The sequence below is a fragment of the Raphanus sativus genome, chromosome 7 (assembly GCF_000801105.2).
Source record: "Raphanus sativus cultivar WK10039 chromosome 7, ASM80110v3, whole genome shotgun sequence".
NCBI classification, from domain to species: domain Eukaryota; kingdom Viridiplantae; phylum Streptophyta; class Magnoliopsida; order Brassicales; family Brassicaceae; genus Raphanus; species Raphanus sativus.
In genome coordinates, this window is record NC_079517.1 from 16,217,808 (window position 1) to 16,245,613 (window position 27,806).

At 35.3% G+C, this 27,806-nt stretch overlaps 6 protein-coding genes, 3 non-coding genes and 1 pseudogene across 9 annotated transcripts; 5 read left to right on the plus strand and 5 right to left on the minus strand.

The window, feature by feature from the left end:
- Positions 1–1,999: 1,999 nt before the first annotated feature.
- Positions 2,000–2,769, minus strand: LOC108816800 (VQ motif-containing protein 18-like). The gene has a single exon (XM_018589364.2). It carries the CDS (start codon positions 2,732–2,734, stop codon positions 2,264–2,266), a length of 471 nt encoding a protein of 156 aa, XP_018444866.1. The 5' UTR covers positions 2,735–2,769; the 3' UTR covers positions 2,000–2,263.
- Positions 2,770–4,959: 2,190 nt separating this feature from the next.
- TRNAS-GCU (transfer RNA serine (anticodon GCU)) lies at positions 4,960–5,041 on the plus strand. The gene has a single exon. It is a non-coding gene; the product is annotated as a tRNA-Ser (tRNA).
- Positions 5,042–5,976: 935 nt separating this feature from the next.
- Positions 5,977–7,950, plus strand: LOC108815534 (putative pentatricopeptide repeat-containing protein At5g65820; annotated as a pseudogene).
- Positions 7,951–11,293: 3,343 nt separating this feature from the next.
- On the plus strand, positions 11,294–12,017 carry LOC108816544 (SKP1-like protein 1A). Its single transcript, XM_018589115.2, has one exon. It carries the CDS (start codon positions 11,329–11,331, stop codon positions 11,794–11,796), a length of 468 nt encoding a protein of 155 aa, XP_018444617.1. The 5' UTR covers positions 11,294–11,328; the 3' UTR covers positions 11,797–12,017.
- Positions 12,018–12,373: 356 nt separating this feature from the next.
- LOC108817384 (methionine aminopeptidase 2B) lies at positions 12,374–14,964 on the plus strand. Its single transcript, XM_018590051.2, has 11 exons — positions 12,374–12,639; positions 12,738–12,783; positions 12,867–12,965; positions 13,137–13,236; positions 13,328–13,473; positions 13,569–13,660; positions 13,746–13,840; positions 14,003–14,099; positions 14,192–14,335; positions 14,408–14,625; positions 14,716–14,964. Exons 1-11 carry the CDS (start codon positions 12,450–12,452, stop codon positions 14,824–14,826), a joined length of 1,338 nt encoding a protein of 445 aa, XP_018445553.1. The 5' UTR covers positions 12,374–12,449; the 3' UTR covers positions 14,827–14,964.
- A 724-nt stretch (positions 14,965–15,688) lies between these two features.
- LOC108817383 (methylenetetrahydrofolate reductase (NADH) 1) lies at positions 15,689–18,798 on the minus strand. The gene is made up of 10 exons (XM_018590050.2): positions 18,267–18,798; positions 18,103–18,185; positions 17,852–18,025; positions 17,438–17,611; positions 17,256–17,356; positions 17,030–17,141; positions 16,720–16,800; positions 16,446–16,623; positions 16,006–16,340; positions 15,689–15,922 (listed from the first exon to the last, which is right to left on the minus strand). Exons 1-10 carry the CDS (start codon positions 18,727–18,729, stop codon positions 15,845–15,847), a joined length of 1,779 nt encoding a protein of 592 aa, XP_018445552.1. The 5' UTR covers positions 18,730–18,798; the 3' UTR covers positions 15,689–15,844.
- Positions 18,799–19,451: 653 nt separating this feature from the next.
- LOC108816661 (putative histone-lysine N-methyltransferase ASHH4) lies at positions 19,452–22,473 on the minus strand. Its single transcript, XM_018589226.2, has 10 exons — positions 21,872–22,473; positions 21,676–21,796; positions 21,469–21,580; positions 21,201–21,300; positions 21,051–21,129; positions 20,778–20,949; positions 20,634–20,714; positions 20,411–20,564; positions 19,946–20,111; positions 19,452–19,650 (listed from the first exon to the last, which is right to left on the minus strand). The coding sequence occupies exons 1-9, from the start codon at positions 21,995–21,997 to the stop codon at positions 20,076–20,078; spliced, it is 981 nt and encodes a 326-aa protein (XP_018444728.2). The 5' UTR covers positions 21,998–22,473; the 3' UTR covers positions 19,452–19,650; positions 19,946–20,075.
- A 924-nt stretch (positions 22,474–23,397) lies between these two features.
- On the plus strand, positions 23,398–23,469 carry TRNAD-GUC (transfer RNA aspartic acid (anticodon GUC)). The gene has a single exon. It is a non-coding gene; the product is annotated as a tRNA-Asp (tRNA).
- A 45-nt stretch (positions 23,470–23,514) lies between these two features.
- Positions 23,515–23,588, minus strand: TRNAV-AAC (transfer RNA valine (anticodon AAC)). Its single transcript has one exon. It is a non-coding gene; the product is annotated as a tRNA-Val (tRNA).
- Positions 23,589–24,038: 450 nt separating this feature from the next.
- Positions 24,039–27,361, minus strand: LOC108818510 (guanosine nucleotide diphosphate dissociation inhibitor 2). The gene is made up of 13 exons (XM_018591498.2): positions 27,183–27,361; positions 26,851–26,913; positions 26,437–26,520; positions 26,246–26,353; positions 25,980–26,152; positions 25,776–25,887; positions 25,608–25,688; positions 25,438–25,500; positions 25,218–25,319; positions 24,919–25,043; positions 24,498–24,708; positions 24,334–24,408; positions 24,039–24,245 (listed from the first exon to the last, which is right to left on the minus strand). The coding sequence occupies exons 1-13, from the start codon at positions 27,267–27,269 to the stop codon at positions 24,195–24,197; spliced, it is 1,335 nt and encodes a 444-aa protein (XP_018447000.1). The 5' UTR covers positions 27,270–27,361; the 3' UTR covers positions 24,039–24,194.
- Between the last annotated feature and the right edge of the window lie 445 nt (positions 27,362–27,806).

Genomic DNA, 27,806 nt, shown 5'->3' on the forward strand with positions numbered 1-27,806 from the left:
TTACCACTACTTTTAGTGAAGGGTCTAGATTTAAAGGTTTACGATTTAGGGTTTAGATTTGATGTTTTAGGGTTTAAGGTATATAGTTCAGGGTTTAGAGTTTAAGATTTAGGGTTTAGAGTTAAGGATTTAGGGTTTATAGTTTAAACTTTAGGGTTTAGGGTTTAGGATATTGAATTTAGGGTATATAGTTTAGGGTTTAGGGTTTAAAGTTGAAAATTTTGGGTTTAGGGTTTAGAATTGGAGGTTTAGGAATTAGAATTTGGGATTAGAATTTTGAAAAACATATAAAAACAAAGATATAAGAGTCTTTACCATTTTAATAAATAAGGTATTATTGAAAATGTGTTTTTAGTGATGGTAAAGATGAATAATGGTACCTTGAAAGTGGTATTTTTGAAAATTCCCCATTTTAATAGCTTTCAAATAAGTCTTTGATGTATTGATCTTTTGTAAAATTTTTGATAAAAATTAATCAGTAAAATCTTACAATTACTAGAGTAATCAATTGTTTCTCAAGTGGTGAAGATGGTTTCGAAACTAGAAGAATTGTTAGTTTTTGCAAGTTATTTGGAAGATATCAAGACCCTTAAGAAATTTTTTCTCTGCTCAAAGATTATTCATGTACCTCGAACGCAGAATCAGAAGTCGGATAACTTAGCACGAAGTGTAAGGAAACAACCGTCTTTCGTAGTTCACATGGATGCAGAGCTTTCACCCTGGTTTACAAAGCCAATATTAGTCTGTTTTGTTTTGTTGATGACAAAAAAATTGTTTCTCAATTAATATATATGGGATTAAAATAATCACATAAATCAAACGATATCTCTTGTTTATTTACAGTATTTTTATGGTAAATAAATCACAATAATTATTCTATTTATTTTATATGGTATATCATTAAATTTCAATGATATTGACCTAGATATATAGTATATTTCAATATAACTATTTACTATCATATAGTTTTATTAACATTTGTATATTTACTATGACAAAAAAAAATTAAAACATTAATCCAAAATTTTCGACTTGATAGTTTTTCAATGCAAATTTCAAACTTAACATATTTATGTATTTTTATATTGTACATAATTTAATTTAAACGATATTAATATATGTATATAATAATAAAATATATATATTAAATAAGAATTCATATTCATACGATTTTATGATAATTTCTATCTTGTTATAACAAAAATTGAGCTATTGATAATAACTTTTTCAAAGTGAGATTTTTAACAATTTTTAGTAACTAATAGTCGTTTAAAAGAATCAAAATATAACATATAAAAAATCCAAACTTTTATTGTATTTTTGAAAATTCCCCTATATTATTATTTAATTTCTATTAATAATATAAAACTAAACAAAAATGAGGGATGATACCAAAATTGTTATCAAATCGTTATTTTTAATAATTCTTAATTGTCATATATGTTAATCATATCAGATAATTTTGTAGTTTTTATTTAAAGAAATAATTTAGAATATTCTTTTATACCCTACTAATCAATTTAATAGTTAGTGTAATAAAAATATATTATATATTTAGATGGACTAACCTAATGGTTTTAAAGATTCTAAAAACCATTGTAGTGATATATGAGGCTACAAAAATATGTTATAATGCTCTAGAATTAATATATAGAGGACTGAATGATTAACTATTAATAAAAAAACGAAGATAGCTTTAATGATTAACTACAAAAGCATTACATGTGATCTTATTTATTCTTACGACAATGATCACTATGTCATCCAGAATATTCTGATAATGTTATTGATTTAGATTGGAACAATATAACATCCATAATTATATAGTTCTCGTGTAAGGTCTTTTTATTTTGCCTGATTCCAGTAATCATATAATTATCTTCCTCTTTTCCCACGAATTAATAAAACAATTCCATCACATTCACTCTCTTTTTTATATATAAACTTGAGCAACGCAGAAGTCAATCACAAATACATCAAAATAATTAGAGATACACGCTCGCGTGAATACAACGTGTTACACTGTTACACGAGTTTATCAAAGTCAGTCTACAAATTCAAAGAGCGCAAAATAATCACAACATGTGTATATCTATGCAAACTATGTATCTACCCACTACTTATATGATGATCGTCGTCAACCTCGTGTATCACAATGAGCAATGTCGTGTTGCATCCCAAATAGAACGAATGATTAAATCATTAGAACCAATAGGACGTTTTAGTAGAGGCCCTATATTAGGGCAAAGTGTGACTAGTTTAGTTACTCTTGAAGATCAAACCATCGACTTGAGAACATGTTGTCCTCTTCGTCAAGATCAATCAAACCGTCTAAATCAAAGTAAGTGTTTGTGTTTGAACATGATCCCCATTCTTCCTTCACCACGTGGCTCCCTAAAAAACTGTTGACCGGCTCTGCCGTATGTTCTTGGCTGGATTCTTGAAGTGGAGGCGGTGGCGCAGGAATATTTGTTCTCGCTGTCTTTTTCCTAGAACCCGTTTTGGCGATCTCCGGTTTTCCGGTTAGACTTTGGACGAGTGTACGGAAGTTCTTGACGTCAGTATTGATAATCTCCGGCGCAAATATATGGATGATACGAATCTTAGGCTTGATCTTGGTGATTATTTGGGAGTTCTTGTTCATAGGAACCAAAGTTCTTGAATTATCTCCATAGAAGCTTTGATGAGGAAGATGATCAAGATCGTACTCAGCCTTCATCGAATTTCTCACCATTTAGAAAACAAAGAATTGGTTTTTGTTTGGATTGTGTTTCTTGTATTGTTTGGAGATATAATATGCAAATGTTTTGGATTATCTGAGCCTGTATATATACACACAAAAAGTGGATATGATGACCATAGAAGATACAATTATTATATAATATTATTGTTGGTTGCTCAGAAACATTACTATAAGAAACATTATTAATTAACTACAAACTGACTATTAAATAGTCAAAATATTGAGAAGTATATCAAGAAAACAGCTGTGGACCTGCCCTCCATTACACACATAACAACAGCTAGATTTAAATAAACTGTAAGTTTCCCAAGAGAATTACATGTTTCTTTTACGCTATCGAAGAAAAACAATTATTAATTTTCAACTGTTATTAAAACTCAACAAAGAAGCAAAAAGAAAACATAAGGTAGATGGTGTAAGCAATGTTTTAACTATTTTATGATTAGTTGGGGTTGACTTAGCTAATCAACTTTACCCTGGGATGCGAAGCTGACTTTGTTTTGTTTACGAATTTGTTAATTGTCGGCATAATTAATCTTACATGGCTTCTAGAAAAAATAGAATTTCGTCCATTTTAATATCCATTTATTTTACTAAGTAATATCCATATTATATAATAACATGATTTTCAATGTTCTAAAAATTGGTATAAGTATGGGAATTTGCTACAAATCGGTCATAGCTGAAATAATTTTGAAAAACTAATTTAAATTGGTTTATAACAGTAAAAATCGATTTAATTCGTTTTGACCTGGTCTAATAGATCTAAATTTATATAAATTGGTTAAATTAAATAACATCAAAGTGAATACTTTAATTATATCATTTTGTATAAATAAATGAAAGTTTTTCTCCAGTTTTTAATATATTCCATTTTAAATGTTTCATCAGATATAATTTTAGTTAAATAAAAAAACTTAAAATATGTAATATAAATATAATGTATAATCAATAATCAATTGCTTTTTTTGGTAGAAAAGCTACTTCTCTACACCTACTTCTCTATTGAGTTTCCAACTATCATCTATCGATTTTTTAAACATTAGTTACTTCAAAAGAATTTCAATATGAAATCGTTTAATGTCATGTCATCATCTCTTATAGTAATGTATGTAAAACAGACTTCGGTTGATATTATTCTATTGGACAGAGATTATTGTATTAAATAAAGCCGACCCAAATAGCTAATCACGACCTACAAATAACTTAACGCACACGACAGACACTCGTCACTCGTCACACGTAATATGTGCTTCATCCCTGCACTGCAAGTCGTTTTGTTTGATTTTAATATTTATTCCATTACATTGATTATTCGAAGTTCGAACAAACAAAACGGCTAGATAATCATACGGAGAGGTCACAAACATTTCATCAGCCAAAATAGTCAAACATTATTATATACTTACACCAAACGACTTTTTTTTTGCAATCGAGTTTTTGTATTTACTACTTGTATGTTGCATCAACCTAGTTAAAGGTTAAATTTATTAAATTCCTAAAATATAACATTATTATTATTTTTTGAAATTAAATATAACATTATTTGACACTAGCGTGTTTGGTTATATAAAAATTTATAAAGACTGGACAATTATGTGTAACAGTGTAAGTAGATGTAGCCATGTAGGATATAAACATATATTTTGTAGACTTCATCTCCTCAATCCTAGCTCATACGTAAGAATTTTTTATTTTTTTTTAAAACAAGTTAATAATCTCAGCATATACTGTCAGCTGAAACTCTCTCAAGCTAGACACACTGTTTCATCAATGACTATATAACTCTTCTCGTCGGTTCGGTTGATGTTTTATCCCGACCATGTCCATATGATCCTATAATTTTCGAGGCTGGCCATCTCTCCTTTTGTGTTTTTGGCTGTTTTGTTTTGGCTCCAGCAGAAGATTTTTTCTGTATACCTAACCTACGGTCATGCTGATCACTACAGGATCCATATGTGCAACTTGCTAAGATGTATTTTTAAAGTTGTTAAATTAACAACTTCGTAAGGAAATGATTATTGTTAATAGAAAGAATAATCATTTCCTTACGAAGACGCTTTATTTTCATCAATGATTGCGTCGAAATGAGAGACCTTGGTCTGACTAGAAAAAAACAAACATAACATATGTTATCTATCTAGTATGTTATCTGTGTGAAAATATACGTCTAAACTAAATGAATTTAAATGATTTAGCGTGAAGAAAAGACAAAAGTCGCTTTGGCCGAGTGGTTAAGGCGTGTGCCTGCTAAGTACATGGGGTTTCCCCGCGAGAGTTCGAATCTCTCAGGCGACGACTACTTTTTTACATTTTTAGAGATTTTATTATTTTATGTAATTTTGGTCTACTGCTCATTTTGATAACCATCAGCTCAAAACATGCTGTCAGGCCCAGACACGTTTGTTAGTGTCGCTATAACAGTCTTTATGGAGCCCAAAGCTGCTGGTTCACTATCGAAGCCCCTGCCCCTGCCCCTGTTTGAGCCGTATTAGAATAGTTTTTCTTTTTGTGGTTTTAAACACAATGCTCGACTTGTACATAAGAATATGTTATACCGTCCGTGACATTCAATTTCTTTAGACGATGGTTTATACATTAAGAATAGGTTAGACCGTGATAACAATTTACTGACATCTAATCTGGATTTTATTTATTATATACAGTATAATGTATGTATGTACTAAACTTGTATAATGTATGTACTAAATTATTCAGAGACTCGCAAGGTACTAAGAGACATGGTGAAGATTGAAGAAATGACATTATGTTCATTCAGTTACAAAGATGATGAAATATACGAGACGCACGTTATGGGATTTTTTTCTTTGTTAATTGAGGTTTTAGTTCGCTACATTCCAAAACAAAACAGAATATATATATATATATGTACTAAACTATTTTTTAATAATAAACCACAATTAACAAATCAAATATAATTTACACTGTTAGTATATTGTGGTTTGCTTCCTAGCTAGCTCCACTTTTTGCTAAACTATATGATTCAAGTTTGTATCTTTTAAGGTTAATTAAAGTCACTTGGTCTACTGGATATTAGAGCATCATTATAGGTTTGTTCTAAGCAAAGCCCTTAAGAAGAAAAACACGGGGACCGAGAAAAAAGAGAATGGGAAAACCCTTATTTAAGGGCTGTCCTTAATCTCTACTGAACAAAAAAAAAAAAAAACACAAAGCCCTTAATTAAAGGAAAGGGAGAGAGGACACCAATAATGATGGTCTTAGAGCACCTCCAACGCAAGGTTGGTAAGAGTCCTTAACAATATTTTTTCTCTTAAAAAATATTATAATATTCTGTTTTTAGGTTTCTGTGTCCCCATAAATATGTTGAAGACCGTAAATAAAGATCAATTCTTGTGGAAGTTTGTTATTGTTTGCTGACCTTATTACACCTGGTGGTCCGCGACTAATCAGCCCTTTTTTTAAATCGGAGGGTGCTCTTAGCTCTATAACAATTTTTTATTCTCCTGCATTTAAATAGTAAAGCCTTTTACAAAAAAAGTATATTGTCATCTAAAATTACATATTTTAAGATTTTAATATTGGTTCTAACACGATGTCAGCTAGCTAGTATAAGTATATTGAACATACAAATTTTATCATTAAAATAACCTTTATAATAATATAATGTTTTGAATTTTAAAATAATGATATTGCCATATTGGTCATAACAATTTGTTTATTTATTTTAAAATGATGCTTGGTAATATATAACAATACTGATCCCAAAAAATCCCCTATATATTAATGTGTTATCGTTTGTGTAAAACTGTAATTGTTATATATTAGTTAACGTTATATGTATAGCAATGAAACCCTTTTTTAAAAAATTACATACACACAAATATGCACATTAAAGTTTTAGTAGAGAAATTGTCAAATATACCACTTTCATGATACCACTTTTCATTTATACACTAACCAATTTTACCATTAAAATTTTAATAACCAAAATACTATTATACCCCTGATTAAATAAATCTACAATTGTCATCTTCCCAAATATCTCCGGCAGTGATGAGTCCCGAAGCTGGAGCTCGCGCTCAACGAATCCGGTGTCGAACTCGGGCTAATCGAACGCGTTCTGAACCGTTGCGAAGACGCCGGGAACCTAGGTTACAGATTCTTCGTCTGGGCAGCGAAGCGACCCGGGTATTATTGCCACAACCACCAAATCTACATATCGATGACGAAAATCATAAGCAAGATGCAGCGATTCGGATCCGTTTGGAGTCTAATCGAGGAGATGAGGAAGGAGAATCCTCACCTGATCGAGCCGGAGCTGTTCGTTGTTCTCGAGAGGTGATTAGAGGGTTCAGATATTGTGAAAAGTCGTCGAGGTGCTCGACGAAATGCCTGAACCGGACGTGTATGTGTTCGCGTGTTTGCTCGATGCTTTGTGTAAGAACGGTTGCGTTAAGGATGCTGCAAATCTTTTCGAGGATGTGAGGTTACAGTTTTTTTCAACGGATCGTAGGTATTTTGCTTTGCCGTTGTATGGTTGGTGTAGAGAAGGGAAGATGATGGAAGCTAAGCATGTTTTGGTTCAGATGAATGAAGCTGGGTTTGAGCCTGACGTTGTTGATTACACTAACTTGCTGAGTGGTTATGCTCACGCTGGTAAAACGGATGATGCCTATGATGTGTTGAAAGATATGAGGAGGTGAGGGTTTGAGACGAGTGAGAATTGTTAACACTGTTTTGATCCAGGCGTTGTGTAAGGTAGATAGAATGGGTGAGGCGATGAGTGTGTTTGCTGAGATCGATGGAGAGTATGGATGTGACGCTGATACTGTGACTTACACTGAATTGGTAAGTGGGTTTTGTAAATCAAGGAAGATTGTCAAGTGTTAAAGTTTGTTAGATGATATGTTAAAGAAAAGGGCTTGTGCCGTCCTAAGTTATGTATATGCATATAATGGCGGCTCATGAGAAGAGAGACAATCTTGACGAGTGTTTGGAGTTGCTGGAGAAGATGAAGCAGACAGGGTATCATCTCGATCATGATGTTTACAGTGTCGTTATCAGTTTGGCGTGTGAGTTGGGGGGAAGTAAAGGAAGTTGTTCTGTTATGGAACAAGATGGAAGCGAACGGTTTGCGTTTTGAATTGGACACGTTTATTAATCATACTATTGTCACGTTTAATAAAATATTTTTTTTAACATTTATAGTTTATAAGAGTTTATAAAAAAACTGGAACAAATTTGACTTTTAGTAAATAATTCTTTGATTAATAAGGCTTTTGCATGTGTTGTCATCTCTATAGATAACTTGCAAATGAATGCTTTTGAATGTGTTGTCATTTTAAGTTGGTACTATATTTCGAGATATCTAAATAAAATTTGATTGTCAACAAAAAAAACATTCTTCTTGTGTATTTATTTTATACATTTTATAAACTCTTATAAATGATTTTATAAACCTTTATAAATAATTCATAAACATTGTAACCTCTTATAAATTGGTGTATAAAATTTATAAATTATTTTTATAAACTTTATGAATGTTTTATAAAGGTTTATAAGTTATTTTTAATAACTTAGAAATGTTTTAATCAGCTCCTTTAAATAATTATCTATAGGATTTAATATAAAATATTTCCGTGAGACATATAAGAGAAACATGACACATGTATTTCTGTAAGCTATATATATATATATCTCTAACACGTGTTTTTATAAGTGACTAAAAGCTGTAAACCATTTGTAATTACATTTACTCTAATTATTTTTTAAAAAAATTAGTAACGAGCATCTTCATGTATTTATATTACCGATTTTACTTTTTCTTTGTTTAATAAACATTTTATCACGACTTTCAAAATGATTTCTATAATCTTATTATAAGATTTATAAGGGATTATAAGTTATATAATACTTTATAAACTAGTATATCTGAGTTTTGTAAAGGTTTATAAGCGATTTTATGAATCCTTGTTTAGAAATGTTTTAATCAGCTCTAGCAAATAATTATTTTACAATACTTTATAATAGGTTATAAGTTATATAATACTTTATAAACTAGTATATATGCGATACATGGGCCATAAACATTTATAAGTTATTATTTATCAGTCTTTTTATCTCTGAGTTTATATAATATTTTATAAACTAGTATTTTCTGAGTTTTATAATACTTTATAAAGGGTTATAAGTTATATAATTTCTTCATGAAACTAGTATATCTGAGATACATGGGCCAGCTATAAACATTTATAAGTTATTATTTATCAGCCTTTTCATTTCTGAGTTTATATAATACTTTATAAACTAGTATTTTCTGAGTTTTATAAAGGTTTATAAGTGATTTTTAATAAGTTATAAGATATTTTATAAGAGGTTATAAGTTATATAATCTCTTCATGAAACTATTATATCTGAGTTTTATAAATGCTTATAAGTGAGTTTTTAATTAAGATACTTTATAAGGGGTTGTAAGTTATATAATCTCTTCATGAAACTAGTATATATGAGATACATGAAACTAGTATATCTGAGATACATGAGCCAGCTATAAACATTTATAAGTTATTATTTATCAGCCTTTTCATCTCTGAAATTATATAATATTTTGTAAATTAGTATGTCTGACTTTTATATAGGTTTATAAGGGGTTATAAGTTATATAATCTCTTCATGAAACTACTATATCTGAATTTTATAAAGGTTTATAAGTGAATTTTTAATAAGTTATAATATACTTTATAGGGGTTATAAGTTATATAATCTTTTCATGAAACTAGTATATCTGAAATACATGAGATACTAGTTTATAATGCTTACTTTGATCTACAGTCAGAACATTATCTATTGTCTGGTTGCCTTTATCTGTGTTTATGTATATATATATATTTATGACTCGTTCTTTTTTATACATAAAACTCAAGCTCCATCAATGGAGAAATTGTTTGGCAAACATAATAACATTGTCAAAATGACGAAAGAAACTGCTGTATCAAAGGCTAGCAGATAACATAAACACAGATAAAAGCAAACAAAGCACTTAAACAATTTAAAGTTAAACATCAAAGTGCTAATTGGTGAGATGAAGCCATGGGAATCAGAGAAGGCACTTGGTGAACTGCTACCCAAACATGCTGCCGCAATAAAGGCATAAAGAGCAGCAAGAAACTTGGCTACAAAGGTGAGATCATACACCATTTTGATGACCTTGAAATTGTGAGGAAATCCTCAACCACAAAGGGGTGTGGAGTTGCAAGAACATTATAAGCAACAGAAGAGAGCACACTGACAACAATTATCTAGGCAAGTGCTATCCATTGGAATATGATTAGCAACTATGTAAAGATACCACTCAAACAAAACCAATGATGTTCTTTGATGTACTTTTATCCCGCCGGAACAACCCTCAAGTCTATCCCTATCGTAACCTAAATCAAATCAGGGCCATACATAGAAGATGAAACATCATACTCAAAGGAGACTGTCAAAAGATTTGATTCCACCATGACAGATCCCAAATCTGGCGGAGATCTAGTGGCTCGGGAGGGTCAAGAGACATCAACCCAAGAGCAATACCACGTGCAACTGAGGGATTCTTCAAACTTATGTGAACGCTATGGTTGAGCTGGGTTATCTGAGTCGTCGGTGCAGAGGAAGAAAGCAGGAAGGACACCATCGGGATTTGCTGAAGACGCGTCATCAGAGGGAGCTAGAAAGAGGATTCACTGAAACTTAGAGATAAGAGGAGAGAGAACACTGTTCATGAGGAAGGAGCAGCAACGTCGCCGATAGAACACCGGAAGGATGCGCTCAATTCTTAACTACGGCGACGGCGAGGTAAGCTTGACGAAGAAGACGATAACAGACTTAAGATGGAGAACAAAATTAGGTTAGAGGGTAATTTAGTCTTTTATACTTTAATGAAAAATGTTTTTTTGAAAATGTCCTCATGTTGATGGTAAACATGAAAAGTGGTATCACCAAAGTGGTATAAGTGAAATTTCCCCAATTCAGAATGTATTTATATCATAGGATTTTAAAATCCGAAAACAACCCGAAACTAAACTGATATCCAAAATAAACATACCTAACTTCTTAAATCTTAAAAATAATCTCATCCCAGTACAAGACACAGATTATCATCTAGTTATAAAATTAAATGCTGAAAATATGATAGTTTATTTTCCAAGCGGGTCACAAACATACTTAAAACTATTGATATTTTGTTGTTTACTCTCTCTATTTTTTAAAGATACATATTCTAGACTTTTCACATATATTAAGAAATCACATTAAAAATGCATTGATTTTTGTAAATAACAATTTTCCATAATCTTTAACCAATAAAAATCCAATAAACACAATTAATTTTCTTGAAGTTAACAGATTTTCATTAAATAATACATTGAAAAAGTAAAAAATGTATTTTTTTAAAACAACTTTTTTTTCCTAGAACATGGATCTTTAAAAAATAGAGGGAGTATGTTACTCGAATTAGATGCTATAAATACATGGGCAGCTCATAACTTCAAGCACCACCTTTTCTATTATTCGCTCTCTCATTTTCTCGATAGCCACGCAACAAAGAAACGACGTGGAAGAAGATGATCATGTTGAAAAGCTCCGACGGTGAATCGTTTGTGGTGGAGGAAGCGGCCGCTCGTCAGTCGAAGATCATATCGTTTCTCGTTGAAGAGTTCCCCGATCAAGAATTACCGTTTACGAACCTGACAAGCGAGATCCTCGGTAAAGTGATGGAGTACTGCAAGAAGCACGTGGTGGAAGACGACGTCTGTGGTGATTCTTCTTCTTCCTCCTCCTCCTCCGATGATCTCAAGAAGTGGGACGCGAAGTTCGTCGGGGAAATCGATCAGCCAATGCTCATGGATCTCATCATGGCTGCGAACTACCTACACATCCCAAGCCTTCTCGATGTGACTTGCCAGAAAGTTGCTGATATGATCGCTGCATGCAACGACGAGAAAGAGATTCGCGCAACGTTCAACATCGAGAACGATTTCACGGAAGAGGAAGTGGAAGCGATTCGCATGGAGAATCAATACCGTAACTAGTTTCTTCTACGTTACGTTCTTTTGTTTGGTGTGTGTGTTTTCGAATCTCTAGGGATGATCACTATCGTTTTCTTGTTTTGATTTCTTGTTCAAGAACAACGGTTTATGCTTTAGAAATGTAAAAGCAATTCTTGATTATATGCTAAGCTCTACAAGTATCTGTACCAATTTCTTGATTTTATTTTATGACTGAGTATTCAATCTTGCTTCTAACTAAATCTCCACCAAGATAACAAGATTTGTGTTTCACTAAGAATGACTCTTGTTTCGGTGCTCGAGAAGTTGACTCCTCAGAGAAAATTCTGTATCGTGCGTAACAAGAAAAAGGCAATTCAAGATTCATATACAATATTTTGTTTTTAAAAAGGATAATATAATGGTAAATAGGAGAAGACTAAAATACATTTACATCATAATCACACATTTTGCATTGGACCCATTATAAAAATGCTAATCAAAAGAAGACGATACTACAGAAAATTACTGTAAAACTAAACGTGGCCCATTAACAGATGTCGGTAAGGCCCAATAAGGAGCGGAACTATTAGTTGACAAAAGATGGGCAGAAGGGAAAGACTAGTAACTGGCTTACTTTGTGTCAGATTGTCTTAATCGAATTTTGTCGTTACGATTATTTCAAAGAATCGATTGAGATGGCGAGCGAAAACCCTCAAGTCGTTGTAGCTCCCACGGTGGAGAATGGCAACGCCGAATCATCCTCTAGAGGAAAAGAGGAGGAACCTTTGGAGTCTGAGATTTCGAAGAAGCTTCAAGTGACAACAGAAGGTGGAAAAGAGGAGAACGAAGAAGAAGAAGAAGAAGAAGACGGAGAAGGAAGCAAAGGTTTGTCTAGTTGAGTTTGGCCTCTGAGTAGGTTTTGATGGTTTTTAGATTTGATTTCATGAGTGTGTGGTTGATTAATATATTTACCTCTTTTTTAGCTGAGACTTCAACCAAGAAGAAGAAAAAGAAGAAGAATAAAAACAAGTAAGAAATGTTTCTTTCTTTTGTACATTCTTCAGCTTGCCACTGTTTGGTGTCTGCTTCCTTTAATGACTTTATGTTTGCAGGAAGAAGACCCAACAGACTGATCCACCTTCAGTCCCTGTCGTTAAGCTTTTCCCATCTGGAGACTTTCCTGAAGGTGAAATCCAGCACTACAAAGATGAGTAAGTTTCATACAATACACAGCTTCAAAGGATTATTACGTATGTTATAATATTATGCAATGGTCTTGTCTTCTCTTGAACGGATTAGATTTTCAGTCTTGTTGATGTCAAAGACTATTCGTTTATCCAATAGTTTTAAGATTTTTTTGGGTCTTGATCTATGTAATGTAGCAACTTGTGGAGAACAACATCTGAAGAGAAGAGAGAGTTGGAGCGTTTGCAAAAGCCAATATACAACTCTGTACGCCAAGCTGCTGAAGTTCATCGCCAGGTTCACTTTCCTTTCCCGATTAATGGCCACATACTATGTGACTCTTTTGTACATCCTCCTCCTGAGAGAATTTCTTTTTTTTTTTTTTCAGGTTAGGAAATATGTGAGAAGCATAGTGAAGCCTGGAATGTTGATGACTGATATATGTGAGACACTGGAGGATACTGTTCGTAAGCTGATATCAGAGAACGGTCTTAAAGCTGGTATTGCTTTCCCTACAGGATGTTCTTTGAATTGGTTGGTTCTTTACCATTTGCCTTCATCTTTCTCTTTTAACTGTTCTTTTTTATTAGTTATGTTTCTCTAATGGCTTTTTTTTTTATCTTTTCAAGGGTTGCTGCTCATTGGACACCAAACTCTGGAGATAAGACTGTACTTCAGTACGACGATGTTATGAAACTAGACTTTGGAACACACATTGATGGTATGTAGGCAAATATTAATGATATTTATAAATGTCAGATAGAAACTAACATCTCTTTTTTGTTTTGTCTTGTTTTGCTTTGCAGGACATATTATTGACTGTGCATTTACAGTTGCTTTCAATCCTATGTATGATCCTCTCTTAGCAGCCTCCCGTGAAGCTACTTATACCGGTATCAAGGTGCTAATTGCTCCTTCACTGCTTTATAGAATGTACAACTACTTGTAGGATTTATCATTCTTGTAGTGCTTTGTTCTACTCAGCTCAGTGTGAAAAGTGAATTCATTTAGGCCTTGACTTCTTAGGAACCTCTTAACCTGCTTTGTTACTTGGCTGGTTCAGGAAGCTGGAATTGATGTTCGTCTATGCGACATTGGTGCTGCAATTCAGGAGGTCATGGAGTCCTATGAGGTTGAAATCAACGGAAAGGTCTTTCCAGGTACCAATATCAAATGTCAAATCTAATAACTAGCGTTACATCAGTGTCAGTTTGGGTAAATAAACATTTACATGTTTTGTCCTTTTTGGCAGTTAAAAGTATCCGAAACTTGAATGGTCATAGCATTGGACCTTATCAGATACATGCTGGAAAGTCAGTTCCTATAGTTAAAGGAGGCGAGCAGACAAAGATGGAAGAGGGTGAATTTTATGCCATCGAAACATTTGGATCAACTGGTAAGAAAAAAGTCATTGCCATCTTTGGGATTCACCAATGATTGATCATCTGTTTGTGGCTCTATTTTGCAGGGAAAGGATATGTGAGAGAAGACTTGGAATGTAGCCACTACATGAAGAACTTTGACGTTGGCCATGTCCCCTTGAGGTTACCTAGAGCAAAACAACTCCTTGCAACTATCAACAACAATTTCTCGACTCTAGCCTTCTGCAGACGTTATTTGGACCGCATTGGTGAAACCAAATATCTAATGGCTCTAAAGAATCTGTGTGACGCTGGCATTGTTGAGGTAAACTCTTCTCACACACCACAGTCTGAATAAGCTTGAGGAGAACAAAAAAAAAAAGAACTAAATCGTGTTCTCTTGTTTTTATTTCAGCCGTATCCTCCTCTGTGTGATGTGAAGGGGAGCTATGTATCACAGTTTGAGCACACCATTTTACTGCGACCTACTTGCAAAGAAGTTCTTTCCAAGGGAGACGACTATTGATTCAGATTATGCTCTGTTCTCATATACTGTTCTTGAGATTGTACTCTGCTTTCGTTTCATCTTATCGTTAACGCAGCTTTGAATCATCTCTATAAAGCTTCAATACAGTGCTAAAAGTCTATGTGATTGCTTTAAACATGAACTTGCGCATCAATCTTACTAGTAATCTCCATTACAGAATATATAGTAAAGTTTGTCAAGGTTCTTGCTTTGGCGAGAAACAAACAAATCTCTTGAGTGAGGGATATATATATATATATATATATATAGATAGATACAGACATGATGAAGAAGAGAGTGAACACTGAAGAGAGATGTTGTGAAGAAGAGTGAATCTCAGGAGGGGGAGGAGAATGTGAAGGAGACATAAGATTTGGACAAGTTGTGAAAGCTTGGCAGCATGGGCGAAGCTGAGCCAAGAATCATCTGCAGTGGTCTCATCAAATACGTAACTCTCCATCTCCTTCGGGTCAGCTTCATTGTTCCAACACTTAGCATACTCTGTTCCAACTCGAGTTCTAAGATTGAAAGAATAATCAAACGGGTGAATCTATAAGGGTGCAGCAGTTGTGGTGTTGGCCAATCTGAGGACGAGAAACATGAGAGGAGTTAAGTCATGTGGTATGCTTCTGACTCAGCTCACGAGAACGTTGAGCTTTTGGTTCCTTTTGGTACCACCAGAGGGTTCTGTTCCTGGAGACAGAGTTTGGTCTCTTAATCATGAAGAAGATATTGAGCAGCTCCCTGAACCTTCACCTCCTAATAAGGTCTCTTAGTCATGACATTGTTCAAGACTGACGAGTCTGGCGTTTTGATGCTAACTTTTGTCTTGCTGCTTCGGAAACTTTAAGCAACGCCAACATTTCTTAATTTATTTGTTTTGACATAGATAAAAGAACAAGCCACAATGAAATTGATGAGTATTGTTGATACATCACAAATATCTTTAGAAAAGTTACAACAAATCGTGAAAATCGAATGGTTTCCTCATTTCCCCCCCGTTGGGGTTTCTCAGAGATCAGGCAAAGACTGAGAATATATCACCACTGATGTAATCGTTGTCCACTAAGCTTACCAAATAGTAGCTGTTCTTCACCTGTTACATTAAATCAGCATTACAACTAAACTCCAATCTGGTCTGAGAAAAGAAGAGAAGGGGAAATGAAGATGATTATGTACCTCTTCGAGCAACTTTCTAGAAGGCTCATCCTCAGGGTACAAGTTAGCCCAGCTTCTTGACCAAATCTCAAAGGCTTCGTCTTTCCAGACTTTGAAACTGGCTGGATCCACAATTGTCGGTTGAATAACCTCCTTAGCTGGGAACACTCCCCAGGTAACTGCATTCACATCGGATTCACCAATGTTTGATACCCAGTTCTCTGCTTTGTTCACCGCCATGAAGGTGATGGAAGGAAAAGCTTTGGACTTCTCCACAAGTGTGTCTAACTTATCCTTAGAGCAGAAGAACTCTAGGTAAGCTTTCTGGTAGACATAACCACCAGGTCCACCCCATCCTGCAAAGTTCCCATTGCAGTTAAAACACTTTTGTTATAAGCCAAACAGGAATATTGAGATTGTTATGGTAATGATAATGTGATCATAGTTATGAGTTTCCTTACCAATAGCTGGGGAATCAGATTTGGCTGCATTGACTGATGGTTGGCTATTGATGGTCAGGAAGCCGTTGGAGTTTATTTTTCCGAGTTTCTCGTTTATGATCTTTGTTTCTGGCTGGAGTCCATCTAACTCAGACCATGGACTGCTTTTTAAGTTTCCAAGACAGAGCTCTTTGAATTTCTGATTTGTGACAGTTTTATAAAAGACAATGTATTAGTGAGTGCGAGGAAACAAGAGAACGAAACATCCTACGAGTGCTAGTAAATGAAAGGCTACCTCTTGAACATCTTCAATGCCTTTCAGTGGGACAGCCCATTCTTGCTGGAGCTTCTTGTCACGTGCTCGTGGGCGCATGAACTATCAACATATATGCATTTAGATCAACAGTGAAAAAGGCGGCAAAAATTGGCAATGAAAGGCACAAAAGAAGACACCACAATTATCAAACCACCAGGAATAGGATACTGGACCAAGCAAACTAGGCGTCTCACTATACTGGTAGGCGAAATAACAATTTGCAAACACAATCGTACGCAAACAAGGAAGAGCAACTGAAAAGAGCCCGTCAATATCAACTGATGAGTACCTGATAATCGGAAAGTGTGCCATATGATGCACTGCGTGAATCACCCCATCGTCCCTGTGGGAAGTCATTCCAGCCCTTAGTCCTAGATATGTAGCTCTTTGGACGGTTTGCCCTGCAAAGATTCAGAGAGAAACCAATAATATTATTCTCTCCACAAACCGAAGTTTAAGATGTGCATCGATTGACGAGACAAAAGCATAGCAAGAGAAATAAAATGAAGGATTACCAGAAAATGGGGCGAACATCTTCCTTAGTACGGAAAACATTTGCAGGGCGTCTCCAAGGTAAAGAACGAGTGATTTTAGACTCATCAATCAGACCAAGATTCTACAATTTCAGCACATTGTTAGGTTCTACAGTGTACAAACAAAAAAAAAACAAAAAATTAAGAAGGAAATGATGAGCAACCATTAATATTCCAATAGCTGATTTGTCCACGTTCAAAGTGTAGATATGAAGGGTAGTGATTCCATGGGCCAAAATCTTTTTGCACATCTCGGTTGCAAAGTGAATACCAAAAGCTTTCACAGCTTCTTCATTGTCCTTGATAGGCTCCAAGGCAGCAGTGAGCTCAGCAGGTATCTATAGTATTAACAGCGCAAGAGTGAAATGTTACTCATTCGAAAACATTTGTCATTACTCTCATAAAGCATCACCAAGGGTCTAAATATGTCAGCCTAATCTTATATTATCAATAAGCAACAACACAGATGCAATCAAATCAATCTAATCTTAAGCAGCTAAGCAACAAAAAAAAAAAACAACAACATATCTCTACAGTGCAAGCCATATCATGATTGTATAAGGGATCAGGAAATGAACCTTGGTCTTGCAGAAACCAGCCATACGCAAGAAGCCCTTGTAGTTAGAAATGGGCATAATCCCCGGAACAATGGGACAGTTAATCCCAATTTTCCGACAGTCATTCACAAACTTGAGGAATATATCAGTATCATAAAACAGCTGAGTCACAATCAAATCCGCTCCAGCATCAACCTGTTCCAACAAACTAATCCATCACACCCAATCCAAATAACACAAAACCATAAAACACAAACAAAGTCTAATAAAACCTTTCTCTTCAGGTAAGCAAGATCACTCTGATAAGACTCAGGAGTAGCAAGCCCATTAGCTTCAATCACATCCGGATGAGCCTCTGATTCCCAAAAAACAAAAACACATTAGAGATAAACATCAACAAATGAAGTTGAAAGCAAACTATGAATTAATTAATTACCAGGATAGCCAGCAACAGTGATCCCAAAGTAATCACCATACTTGCTCCTAATATGATTCACCAGATCCAAAGCACAAGCGAACCCTCCTTCCACCTGAACGAACTTATCCTGTCCATGAGGCGGGTCCCCTCTCAGCGCGAGCACGTTCTGGATCCCGTTGGATCTGATCGTCTCGAGCGCGTGGTCGATCTTCTCCACGGGCATGTTGGTGCAGGTGAGGTGCATCATCGTCTCCACGCAGATGGCGTTCTGCATCCTCGAGGCGATCTCGAGCGTGAGATCCGCGGTGGATCCTCCGGCTCCCCAGGTGATGTCGCAGAAGGAGGGGCCGTAGGAGACCAGCCGATCCATCCGCTCGAAGAGATTCTCGACGCCGTCGTCGGTCTTGGGAGGGAAGAACTCGAAGGAGAAGGCGGTTTGGCCTTGCTCCGTCGCGGATTTGATCTTGTCTACGACCTTCATGTCGTCGTCGGTGAGATCGGAATCTGAGATTTGGGGGTTTTGAATCTGGAGAATGAAGTGGTGGAGAGCAAGTGGTGTTAGCTGTTTTATAGTGTCATATCTAAATGAAAGAGATCCAATAAGTTTGGTGGCGGTAACCGGTAAAACTTAAATAAAACTAATTTATCGAAATTGTTTTTTTTGTGTTTCCAAAAGAAAATATTTTAATTAAAAATTATATTTGAGTATTTGTAATTAGTTTCTTACTAAATTTTGACATTCATGTTTTTTTATCTCTGTCCAGTTTTAGGGAATGTGAATTTTAATCTGATAGATAATAGTTTACTATTTTAACACATTTTTTATATAAAAAGTAAAAAAAAATCAACATTAAGATTTTATAAACTAATTTAGTTAGGTAGGTGAGCTACGGCCCTACACCACCTACCACCGGCAATACCAATCCACTGTCGGTCACCGGCGCGTGGGTATCAGCCTCTTCAACGAACACTAAGCTGCTGACTATGCAGCCCAAAAGAATCACGTGCTTATTTATATACAGGCAGAACAAACCGGTCATTGGTTATCGTCCCCAAATAAAATAAACCAAACACACCACGGTTTTAACATCAATAACATTTTGTTTGGTTGTGGTTCAGAAAAAAAAGAACATTTTGTTTGGTCCAAAAGATTACACAGTAAACATAGAGTACGTTCTATTTTAACAACAACAAAGTCTACACATCCTCTGCCAACCCATGTTTGGTTGGTTATTATAGCGAATACAGCCCGGTTAACGACAAACTCAACAATTCAAGATAAAGTAAAAAAAGGTAAAGAATGGAACCAGAAAGCATCTTGAAGCAAATATCAAACAGTTATGAACTTCCAAACTTCTCTGGACATGTCAATGTTCTCGGTAACACCATCCTCGTACATGACCTGAACAAATACAAATTGCTTTTTTTATTTTGACAAAGAACAAATACAAACTGCTTTTATATTCAAAAAGATAAGATAGAAGGTAATATACAACAGAACTGAGAAATCATGTAAGCACTTATCAAATTGTCTAATGATGCCAAAACAACTGAAAATATCAAAAATTTAAAGTCAAAATACACTGTATCACGAGTCCAAGGATCAATCTGCAGGATACAAGTGACTAAAGAGGTGCTCAAGGAGCAGAGCTAATGTATCTGACTGAGCATTTTGACAAGTGAAAAATTAAATTTACCTCTGGTACGTAGGACGTGCCAAAATGATAACCACATCAGGTTTGTTCCAAGATTGTCTTCGCATCCAAATTGTTTTTCCTTACCTCTGAATTGAGAAGCTTGTCGAGAACCGAGACTGAATAACTAACACTAACCCGCGGGGTCTTTACCTCGAGTTTTTTTAACCTACCAAATGTTTGAAATAATAAGATTTTGAAATAATAAGAACTTGGACTCCTTAGCATAACAAATCACAAGATGCATGAGGTTAAAACAGCTGATGCTAAAACAGTAGCAATAAACTATAAAATAACTATACAAACAGTATGATTTATAAACAGTATTAATATATGATTGATAGCGATTGGTGGAGCAAGTTTAACATTGTTACAAGAAAATAATCACGAGACAAGAACTCAAAGCTGTTGAACAGTACCATCAATATCTAAGCTTTTCGTTCAGATATACTTCTATATTTGTTTTACCTTGCGCCGTTTACGGGTCACTACTTTACACGCCGTTAGGTTCACATCTTCATCCGAGGGTATGTTATTAGTTTTGCTAGCTTTTGCACCAAGCTTTTTCTTGCAACATACGGCACCACAATGACAATCTTGATCTGAACCAAACGCAACAAACCTGCTATGTTTTTTTAGTATCACAGCTACACGCATTGATATTAAAAATGATCCAAGGAAATGTTCTTACTGGTAATCATAAGTCAGGTGCTCTCCTTTGTTTATATTACGGGTAGCAAATATGCCGAGTCTTGTCTCTCCATCAATTATCCTAATGGAAACAAAAATGTCATAACAAGAAAAAAAAGAGAATGATAATAATAAGTTGACAAACCATTTCTGCAGCACTGTATTAGGGTCGCAGCTGTGATTGAAATATCTTGATTTGTTCCCCTTGTAAGTAGCATCAATCACCAAACTGTTGTCTATCTGACACATGTAGAAGTTTGTCTCCACCTTATGCTTCAGCTTCCAAAACCTTTCTTCACAAATCTCATCGTCGATAACTACAATGAGTAATGGAGATTTAAGAAGACAAATGAATGTCACAAAGTAATTAGTATAATAGACAAAAGTAGATATATAACCAACCAAATAATAACATCACCTTCCCCAACATATTCGACTATAAACTCTCCTGATTCGATATCTTCATCTGCTACAATCCCATATCCACACTTCTCTGTCTACAAGAAACAACTTATTCAACTACACTTATTACATGCATTCGTTGTAAGCCAACTTGTAACATACAAACCTGAACTAATTTCATTTTCTTGATATGTCTTTGTTGGAACGGTTTGTTGGTGCACTCACATCTGCACGTGCAAATAGATGAACAGCTTGAAAGCAACAACCTATAAAACGAAATGGGATGATGGTTAACATCAAGGAACATACCATTGACAACAAACATCAAAAATCAAACACTGATTATTGAATTGAATGTAGATTTCAACTAAAAATCAACACAAGAACATAGACAAGCCAAGAAAGTGAATGATAGAGTCAGATATGGAGCATACCCACACTGGCAACCTTCTCCACAGAGAGTTGAAGAGCCAGTAGATGAAGTGCAAGCACAGAATATGCCATGCTCTTTAATCGTCTTTTTAAATTTCTTCTTCAGGTATATATCTTCAAACCAAGATCATGTGAAAACAAATAAAAATCCAAAAAGTGTGTAAATAAACCAAAAAAGTACATGAATCTGTAACGATTCAAAGACATACTGCGCTTTATGAAGATATGCTTCCTCTTATTCAATCTATCCGGTGATTTGAATTTCTCCGACCCCTCCATCTGCTTCAAAAAATTTCTAAACCCTTTCTTGATTTGATTCCGACCAGAACCCTAAGAAAAAACAGATAAAAATTTTAAGACAGTACGACATAAGTAAAAAGAACTGAAGACACTGGTCGAACATACCTTATTCTTAGCGGTAACCATGGCAGTATACCGTTTCGAGTAATAGTCCCCAACTTGATGCATGTAAAAGGAAAAAAAATATTTATTTGACGCAAAGGAAAAAGAAATATCATGCAGCCTTGTCATTTATCAAAAAAATTACGAAAAAGAGAGAGAGAAGGACCAATCAACAAAACAGTTAATGATCTTCAGTGGAGATGGAACTCTGAAACTTATGGGGAAAATGAAGATGGTGAAACAATGGTGATTGCGATCATGAGAGAGCGAAAAGACGTGAAGAAGAAGTGAGCGGCAGTTTTATTATTACCTTTGTCTTCTTGATGGTTTTGAAAATACTACTGTCCACACAAATCGAGTAAAATGGTATATTAGTGATTTATATTGAATTTAGGCCCACTAATTCTGGGTTTATCCTGATATGATATAAATGGGCTTTTGTAGACTTGGCCGAAATGCACCCGAAGAAAAGGCAAAACAAGCACGTCGATGGTAATTGGCTCTCCCGTTCCCACCTTCGTCACCGGAGAGAAAAAGGCTCAAGAAGAAGAAGACCAAAACTGATGATGATGAAAGGTGAAGAAGAAAAATATTTGATTATTATGGCTCTGGTAACATATTGGGGTAGGTATATAATTCACTGATCATATTAATGATAGGAGAGCTCTGGATTTATACGAAGGAGGACATGCTAAAGAGAGGAAAAAAAGATATAGTCATAAGTATGGGAATATACGAAGACTACGTTAGGATACAGATGCAACGGCTAATCTAGTAGTCTTATCTCCATAATATCTAAATGGACGGTGATCCGTCTTCGTAACATAATGGAAAGTTATAGATATACTGTTATAAAAAACGTGTTTAAATGGGCTAAATCCATCTACGGACAAAAAGTGGTTCGACATGTTAGAGATTGAGTGGCCCAAAATATTTAGAAATTTGTTTAAATTGGTTTGTGAGAAGATCATTAATTTTCAGACATAGAAAATGCACATTTAATTTGGACATTGCCCATTACAAACAATCTAATTGGTCATATTCTATTTGTTTGAATTATCAATAGCTAAAAGATGTCTATATGAACAAGTTCATTTGCATGTGGACATCTTATCTGACACCCTTATATAGTCAGTCTGAATGATTTAGATGGCTCATCAGGTGATCCTTCTTTATATACTGCTAGGAATTCAAAAACTTGTCCTACTAGATCCTACTCTTGTGACTAGTGTGCTTAATTTATGATCAGTTTTGCCTCGTTTAGTTCTTTAGCAATACATGGCTCACCAGTCACCTATTATTACTTCTACTAATGCACTCTATACGTTATATGTACCGTTGGAAAATCAATCACAACAAAAGCACTTATATCTCTTCGAACAACCTTTGTGACTGTGTGGATCTGCTGGAGAATCAATATGTTAGTCTCATCACATCAGCCATGTAGGGTTTAAAATTTTGGAAGCTGGTTTGCTAAAAGGCCAAACGTGTACATTGAAAAGGATAATATATGTAAAGATATCAGCAAAGTCGTTGTAGTATAGTGGTAAGTATTCCCGCCTGTCACGCGGGTGACCCGGGTTCGATCCCCGGCAACGGCGTTATTTTTATCTTTAGAAATCTTAAATTATAATAAAAAGAAAATATGGCTTCGCCCGGGTTCGAACCGGAGACCTTCAGTGTGTTAGACTGACGTGATAACCAACTACACCACGAAACCTTGATGTTGGAGCTTTTGAAACATATTTATATAATATACATTCACTTGCATCCGCAAATCGCCTGCATCCCGACCTCTTTTGCTGAATAGTTCTTATGTACAATCAAAATCAGGTCCTGCTTGGCTGTCATCTCTGATTTACAAGGAAGCTACAGTATGACAAGTGGCTGTAATGGAATGCTATGGTTTTAAGCTTTGGTGTTCTTTTCTCTTCCTATCTCTCTCTACCTTCTCTCTACAAAACTAATTTTTCTTTTTTTAGCTGTTACACAAATAAACTCTTGATCTATCCCCTATTGGTGACTTTTGTTTTTTTCCAAGTTGTTTAGACTTGAACTCCTTTGCAATGATTTCATCAATGACAAAAAAAAACACAGTTGCAGAAAGTTATCTAGCTCCTTTCTCTAATCTCCAGATATAAAAAATATATGTAAGCAGCCTAAAAAAAAGTTAGGTTGAAGAGTTTTTATAAGCCTTAACCGAGAATTCAACATCAGTTTGCTAAACACGAGCATCGGTCTGATTTTGTCTTTAAAGTTTAAACCCAACAAAAAGAACAGAAGCAAAGAGTAGGAAAGAAAAACAACTAGAGAAAGAGATACACCCTCATTCCTCTGCAGCGCTTGCTGCACTCAGATCAACACTTAGGTCCAGTTGCTGCAACATAAAAACACAAACACAAAATTGATGTGAAAGATGTCCCGACATTTTTCTCTCTCTAGTATCAACATTCTAGATGATTTACCTTTCCAGTGATTAGGGTATACATGTTCAACACATCAGAAACAGTTGTCTCGAAGTGTGTTGTAGCATCATAGCTCTGTAATGACCAACAAGGAAAGGGTTAGATACTTAGAACCGCCACCGTAGGCCTCGATAGAAACTAAAGATAGGTCTGGCTCTCCTCACCGTTGATATAAAGCAGTTGTCCAAAGCTGGCTCGTTGACAGGCTCGTATCTATCATACATGTCAAAGAATATCTCATCAACAGGACCCAAGAGATCAATTCCAGCCTTTAGTTCGGTCTGAGGGTTATCAGTCTCTGCATCTGTAGATACAAATGCGATGAACTTTCCCTTGGGAGCAACGTTGTGGGAGTAGGAACAGCAGAAGACATACCTGTCACAACATAAAAAGATGAAGAGAATGGTAACAAATGGCAAAACAAACATCACTGTAATTTCTAAACGTGGCACAATAAGTCAGTGTGGGTGTGTGCAATCAAGTTGTGGTCTAAAGAGGTTTCCAGTTCCAGAGTAAGAAACGTATCATATGATATTGATATCGAGCTTACCACAAAAACATAAAAAGATATATAAAGGAACTCACATGTCTGATTTGCGGCCCAACTGCTTCTGAGGTATGATGACCTGCACTGAGTGAGAGTCATTGGTGTTTGGAATAGGGTGGCTCATAATTGCGATGGCCCGAGCAACTCTGCCAATCTTCCTAACCTGTTTTAATGTGATTACTCATCATTTCATGAACCGTTCCACATTCATATAACAATTGATGGTTTAAACATACTAAAAACAACATGTTTTAATGTGATTACTCATCATTTCATGAACCATTCCACATTCATATAACAATTGACGGTTTAGACATGCTAAAAACAGTAATATTACCTTGTTTGGAAGGTAGGAAGGGTCACACACAATCTTTTTGCATTTGGCAGTCTCTCCCTCAGATGTTACACCAATAACCTTACCTTCTTCATCAAATTCTACCTGTCATATTAACACATTGATATAAATGAGTACAATGTCCCTACAATAAAATCCCAGACCCATTACTCTCTAGCAGACTTGCACCATAAGAAAGAAATAACAAAGAACAAGAGAATACCTTGCACTCAGGTTTGCACAGCATATATGTGCCACCATATACAGCACTCAGTCGTGCAAATGCCTGAACAAGGAGAAAAATAGAGAAAAGTCACAGAAGAATCAACAAATAATCTTCTAAAATCTTTAGAATTCAAGAAAACAAGGCAAATATCAGAAAGATAGAAAGACCTGAGGTAGTTCGCCCAGCCCATAGAGAGGATAAATATATGGAGAGGTTCCTTGGAAACGTGCAAGAGATTCAGCATAGAGCTAGCCAACCATTTAAAGAGAGGATGTCAACTTAGCTGCATGAGAACTAAGCGTAGAACTATTGAAAGAAGAGAGACAAAAGTTCACCTTCATTCTCATAACGGTATCCAAGGCGGGTTGATTGAGGTGTTGGTCATTAGTGTGAAGTGCCACTGCGTGACCAATAAAGTCAATGGTGTTGTCATCAAGACCAAATTTCCTGCCAACGTGTCATCTAAATGGTTAGGCACATATAATGGCTGCCAGTGAGGGCAAAAACGAAGGTAGAAGGGCATTAGAAGATCAACTTACGCAATCAGTTCCTTAGTTGTAAGTTTGGTCAAATCCATGCCGTTGTGTGTTTTGGGATCCTTCTCGTCGTAATCCTGAACATAACTGAAAAACTTGCCAGCTCGACGCTTCTCAAATATACCCATGAGAGGAGATTTCAGGGCCTCCATAGGAGTGACTGGCACCTTTTGAACCTGTAGGCAAACATACATCAACAGTTAAAGAGTTACCAACACAACAAATTTGTAAAAGTCTTCAACATAAACATCGATGAAAAATGCTTGTACCTTGCCTTTAACGAAAACATAGCTTCCATCAACGGCTTTAAAGGACAAATACTTTGTAACGTCAGTGTGAATAAGGGTACGAACAAGCTTGCCATTTCCCATCATAAACTGGTCCATCACATTTAAAAAAAAAACAAAACTTAGTATAAGTCATTAGTTTAACATAAAATGAATGGCAACAAGAAGGATACCTTAGGCATCATGTCAACATTGTAATCCCTGCTAGCACCTAAATGTTCAGGAGCCTTCTCTTCTCCCCTGAACTTCTTCCAAAGCTGCAAATGAAAGGAAAAATGATAGATAATAATTAGTAATTGCTAAGAAACTACCACAAAACCTGTTGATATTGTTTGCATATGTTATAACTGGCTAGCATTAGTTAGCCGAGGATACTCTTATATATATCTTCTTGTGTTCTTATAACTCTAATGTAATCTGTAAATTGCCTTAATAATAATAAGATCACTTTTCTTCACCTGTGGTGGTGGATGTAGCCAATCCAATTTAGTGCAAGTTTATTTTATTAAAGATTATTATATGTTTACTCTCTTATCTTCTCGCATTGATATTAACAAAACCTCAAAAGAAAAGGAAGGAAGAGTAACCTGATTGAGATTAAGCGAAGTTGATTCTCCACCATAGTAATCGTTTCTGTCCATGTGAAGCACCTATACAAGAGTATCGTAATTTCCATAACACAATACAATACAATACAATCAGTCAACCAAACAAATAGTACATATCTCTCTCTGAACTCGCTAATCACACTAGTTTCATCAGATTCCATACAATATTTCAATCGAAAATGATAGCTCAAAATCATACAATCGGAGATCTAAAAATCTGACTGAGATCCGATCCAAATTTAAAAGTCGAAATTCAAAATCCAGATCGTGAATCAGAAATAGGAATCGAGAGGGAAAGAGGATCGAGAGACCTTGACACCATCGACGGAGAGGAGACCGCTGAGGATGCACTCCTTGAGACCGGTTCCGAGAACAATGACCTCGTACTCTTCATCCATGGTCTGATTCCGAAAGTCTCGTAGAGAGATGAACAGAGAGAAAGAGGAGTTGGGAGATCGTCGAGGGAGATGAGTGACGCGAAGGTCTAATCTTATTAGAAAATAAAAGATGCCTTCCTTGTTTGTTATAATAAGATTCGATGCTAGTAATTAATTACTTGGACGTGAACATAAATTGCTGAAACTTTGTTGGATACGATCTTTGAACTGGGCTTTCGTGGGCTTTGATCGGCCTGAATACATGTGCAACATGTCTCAAGATTAAAGGGGTCTCTATTTGTGATGAATTTATAAAAGAGAAATTGGTGTGTTTACAAATGAACCTCTAATTTGCATTCTACTCTCACCTTTTTTGTCCTAAATTTTGTTCCGATTTTACACTTCTGAGATAGATCCACACATCCAATAGATGCGTCAGTATGGTGTCAGACACTATTTTTCTCTCACTCTCTCTTCCCCTCCACGTAAAATCAGTGAACAATTCAAGTATTTTTGTTCTTTATTTTTTTTTCTTCTTTTGTTTATTTCTCGGGTGCA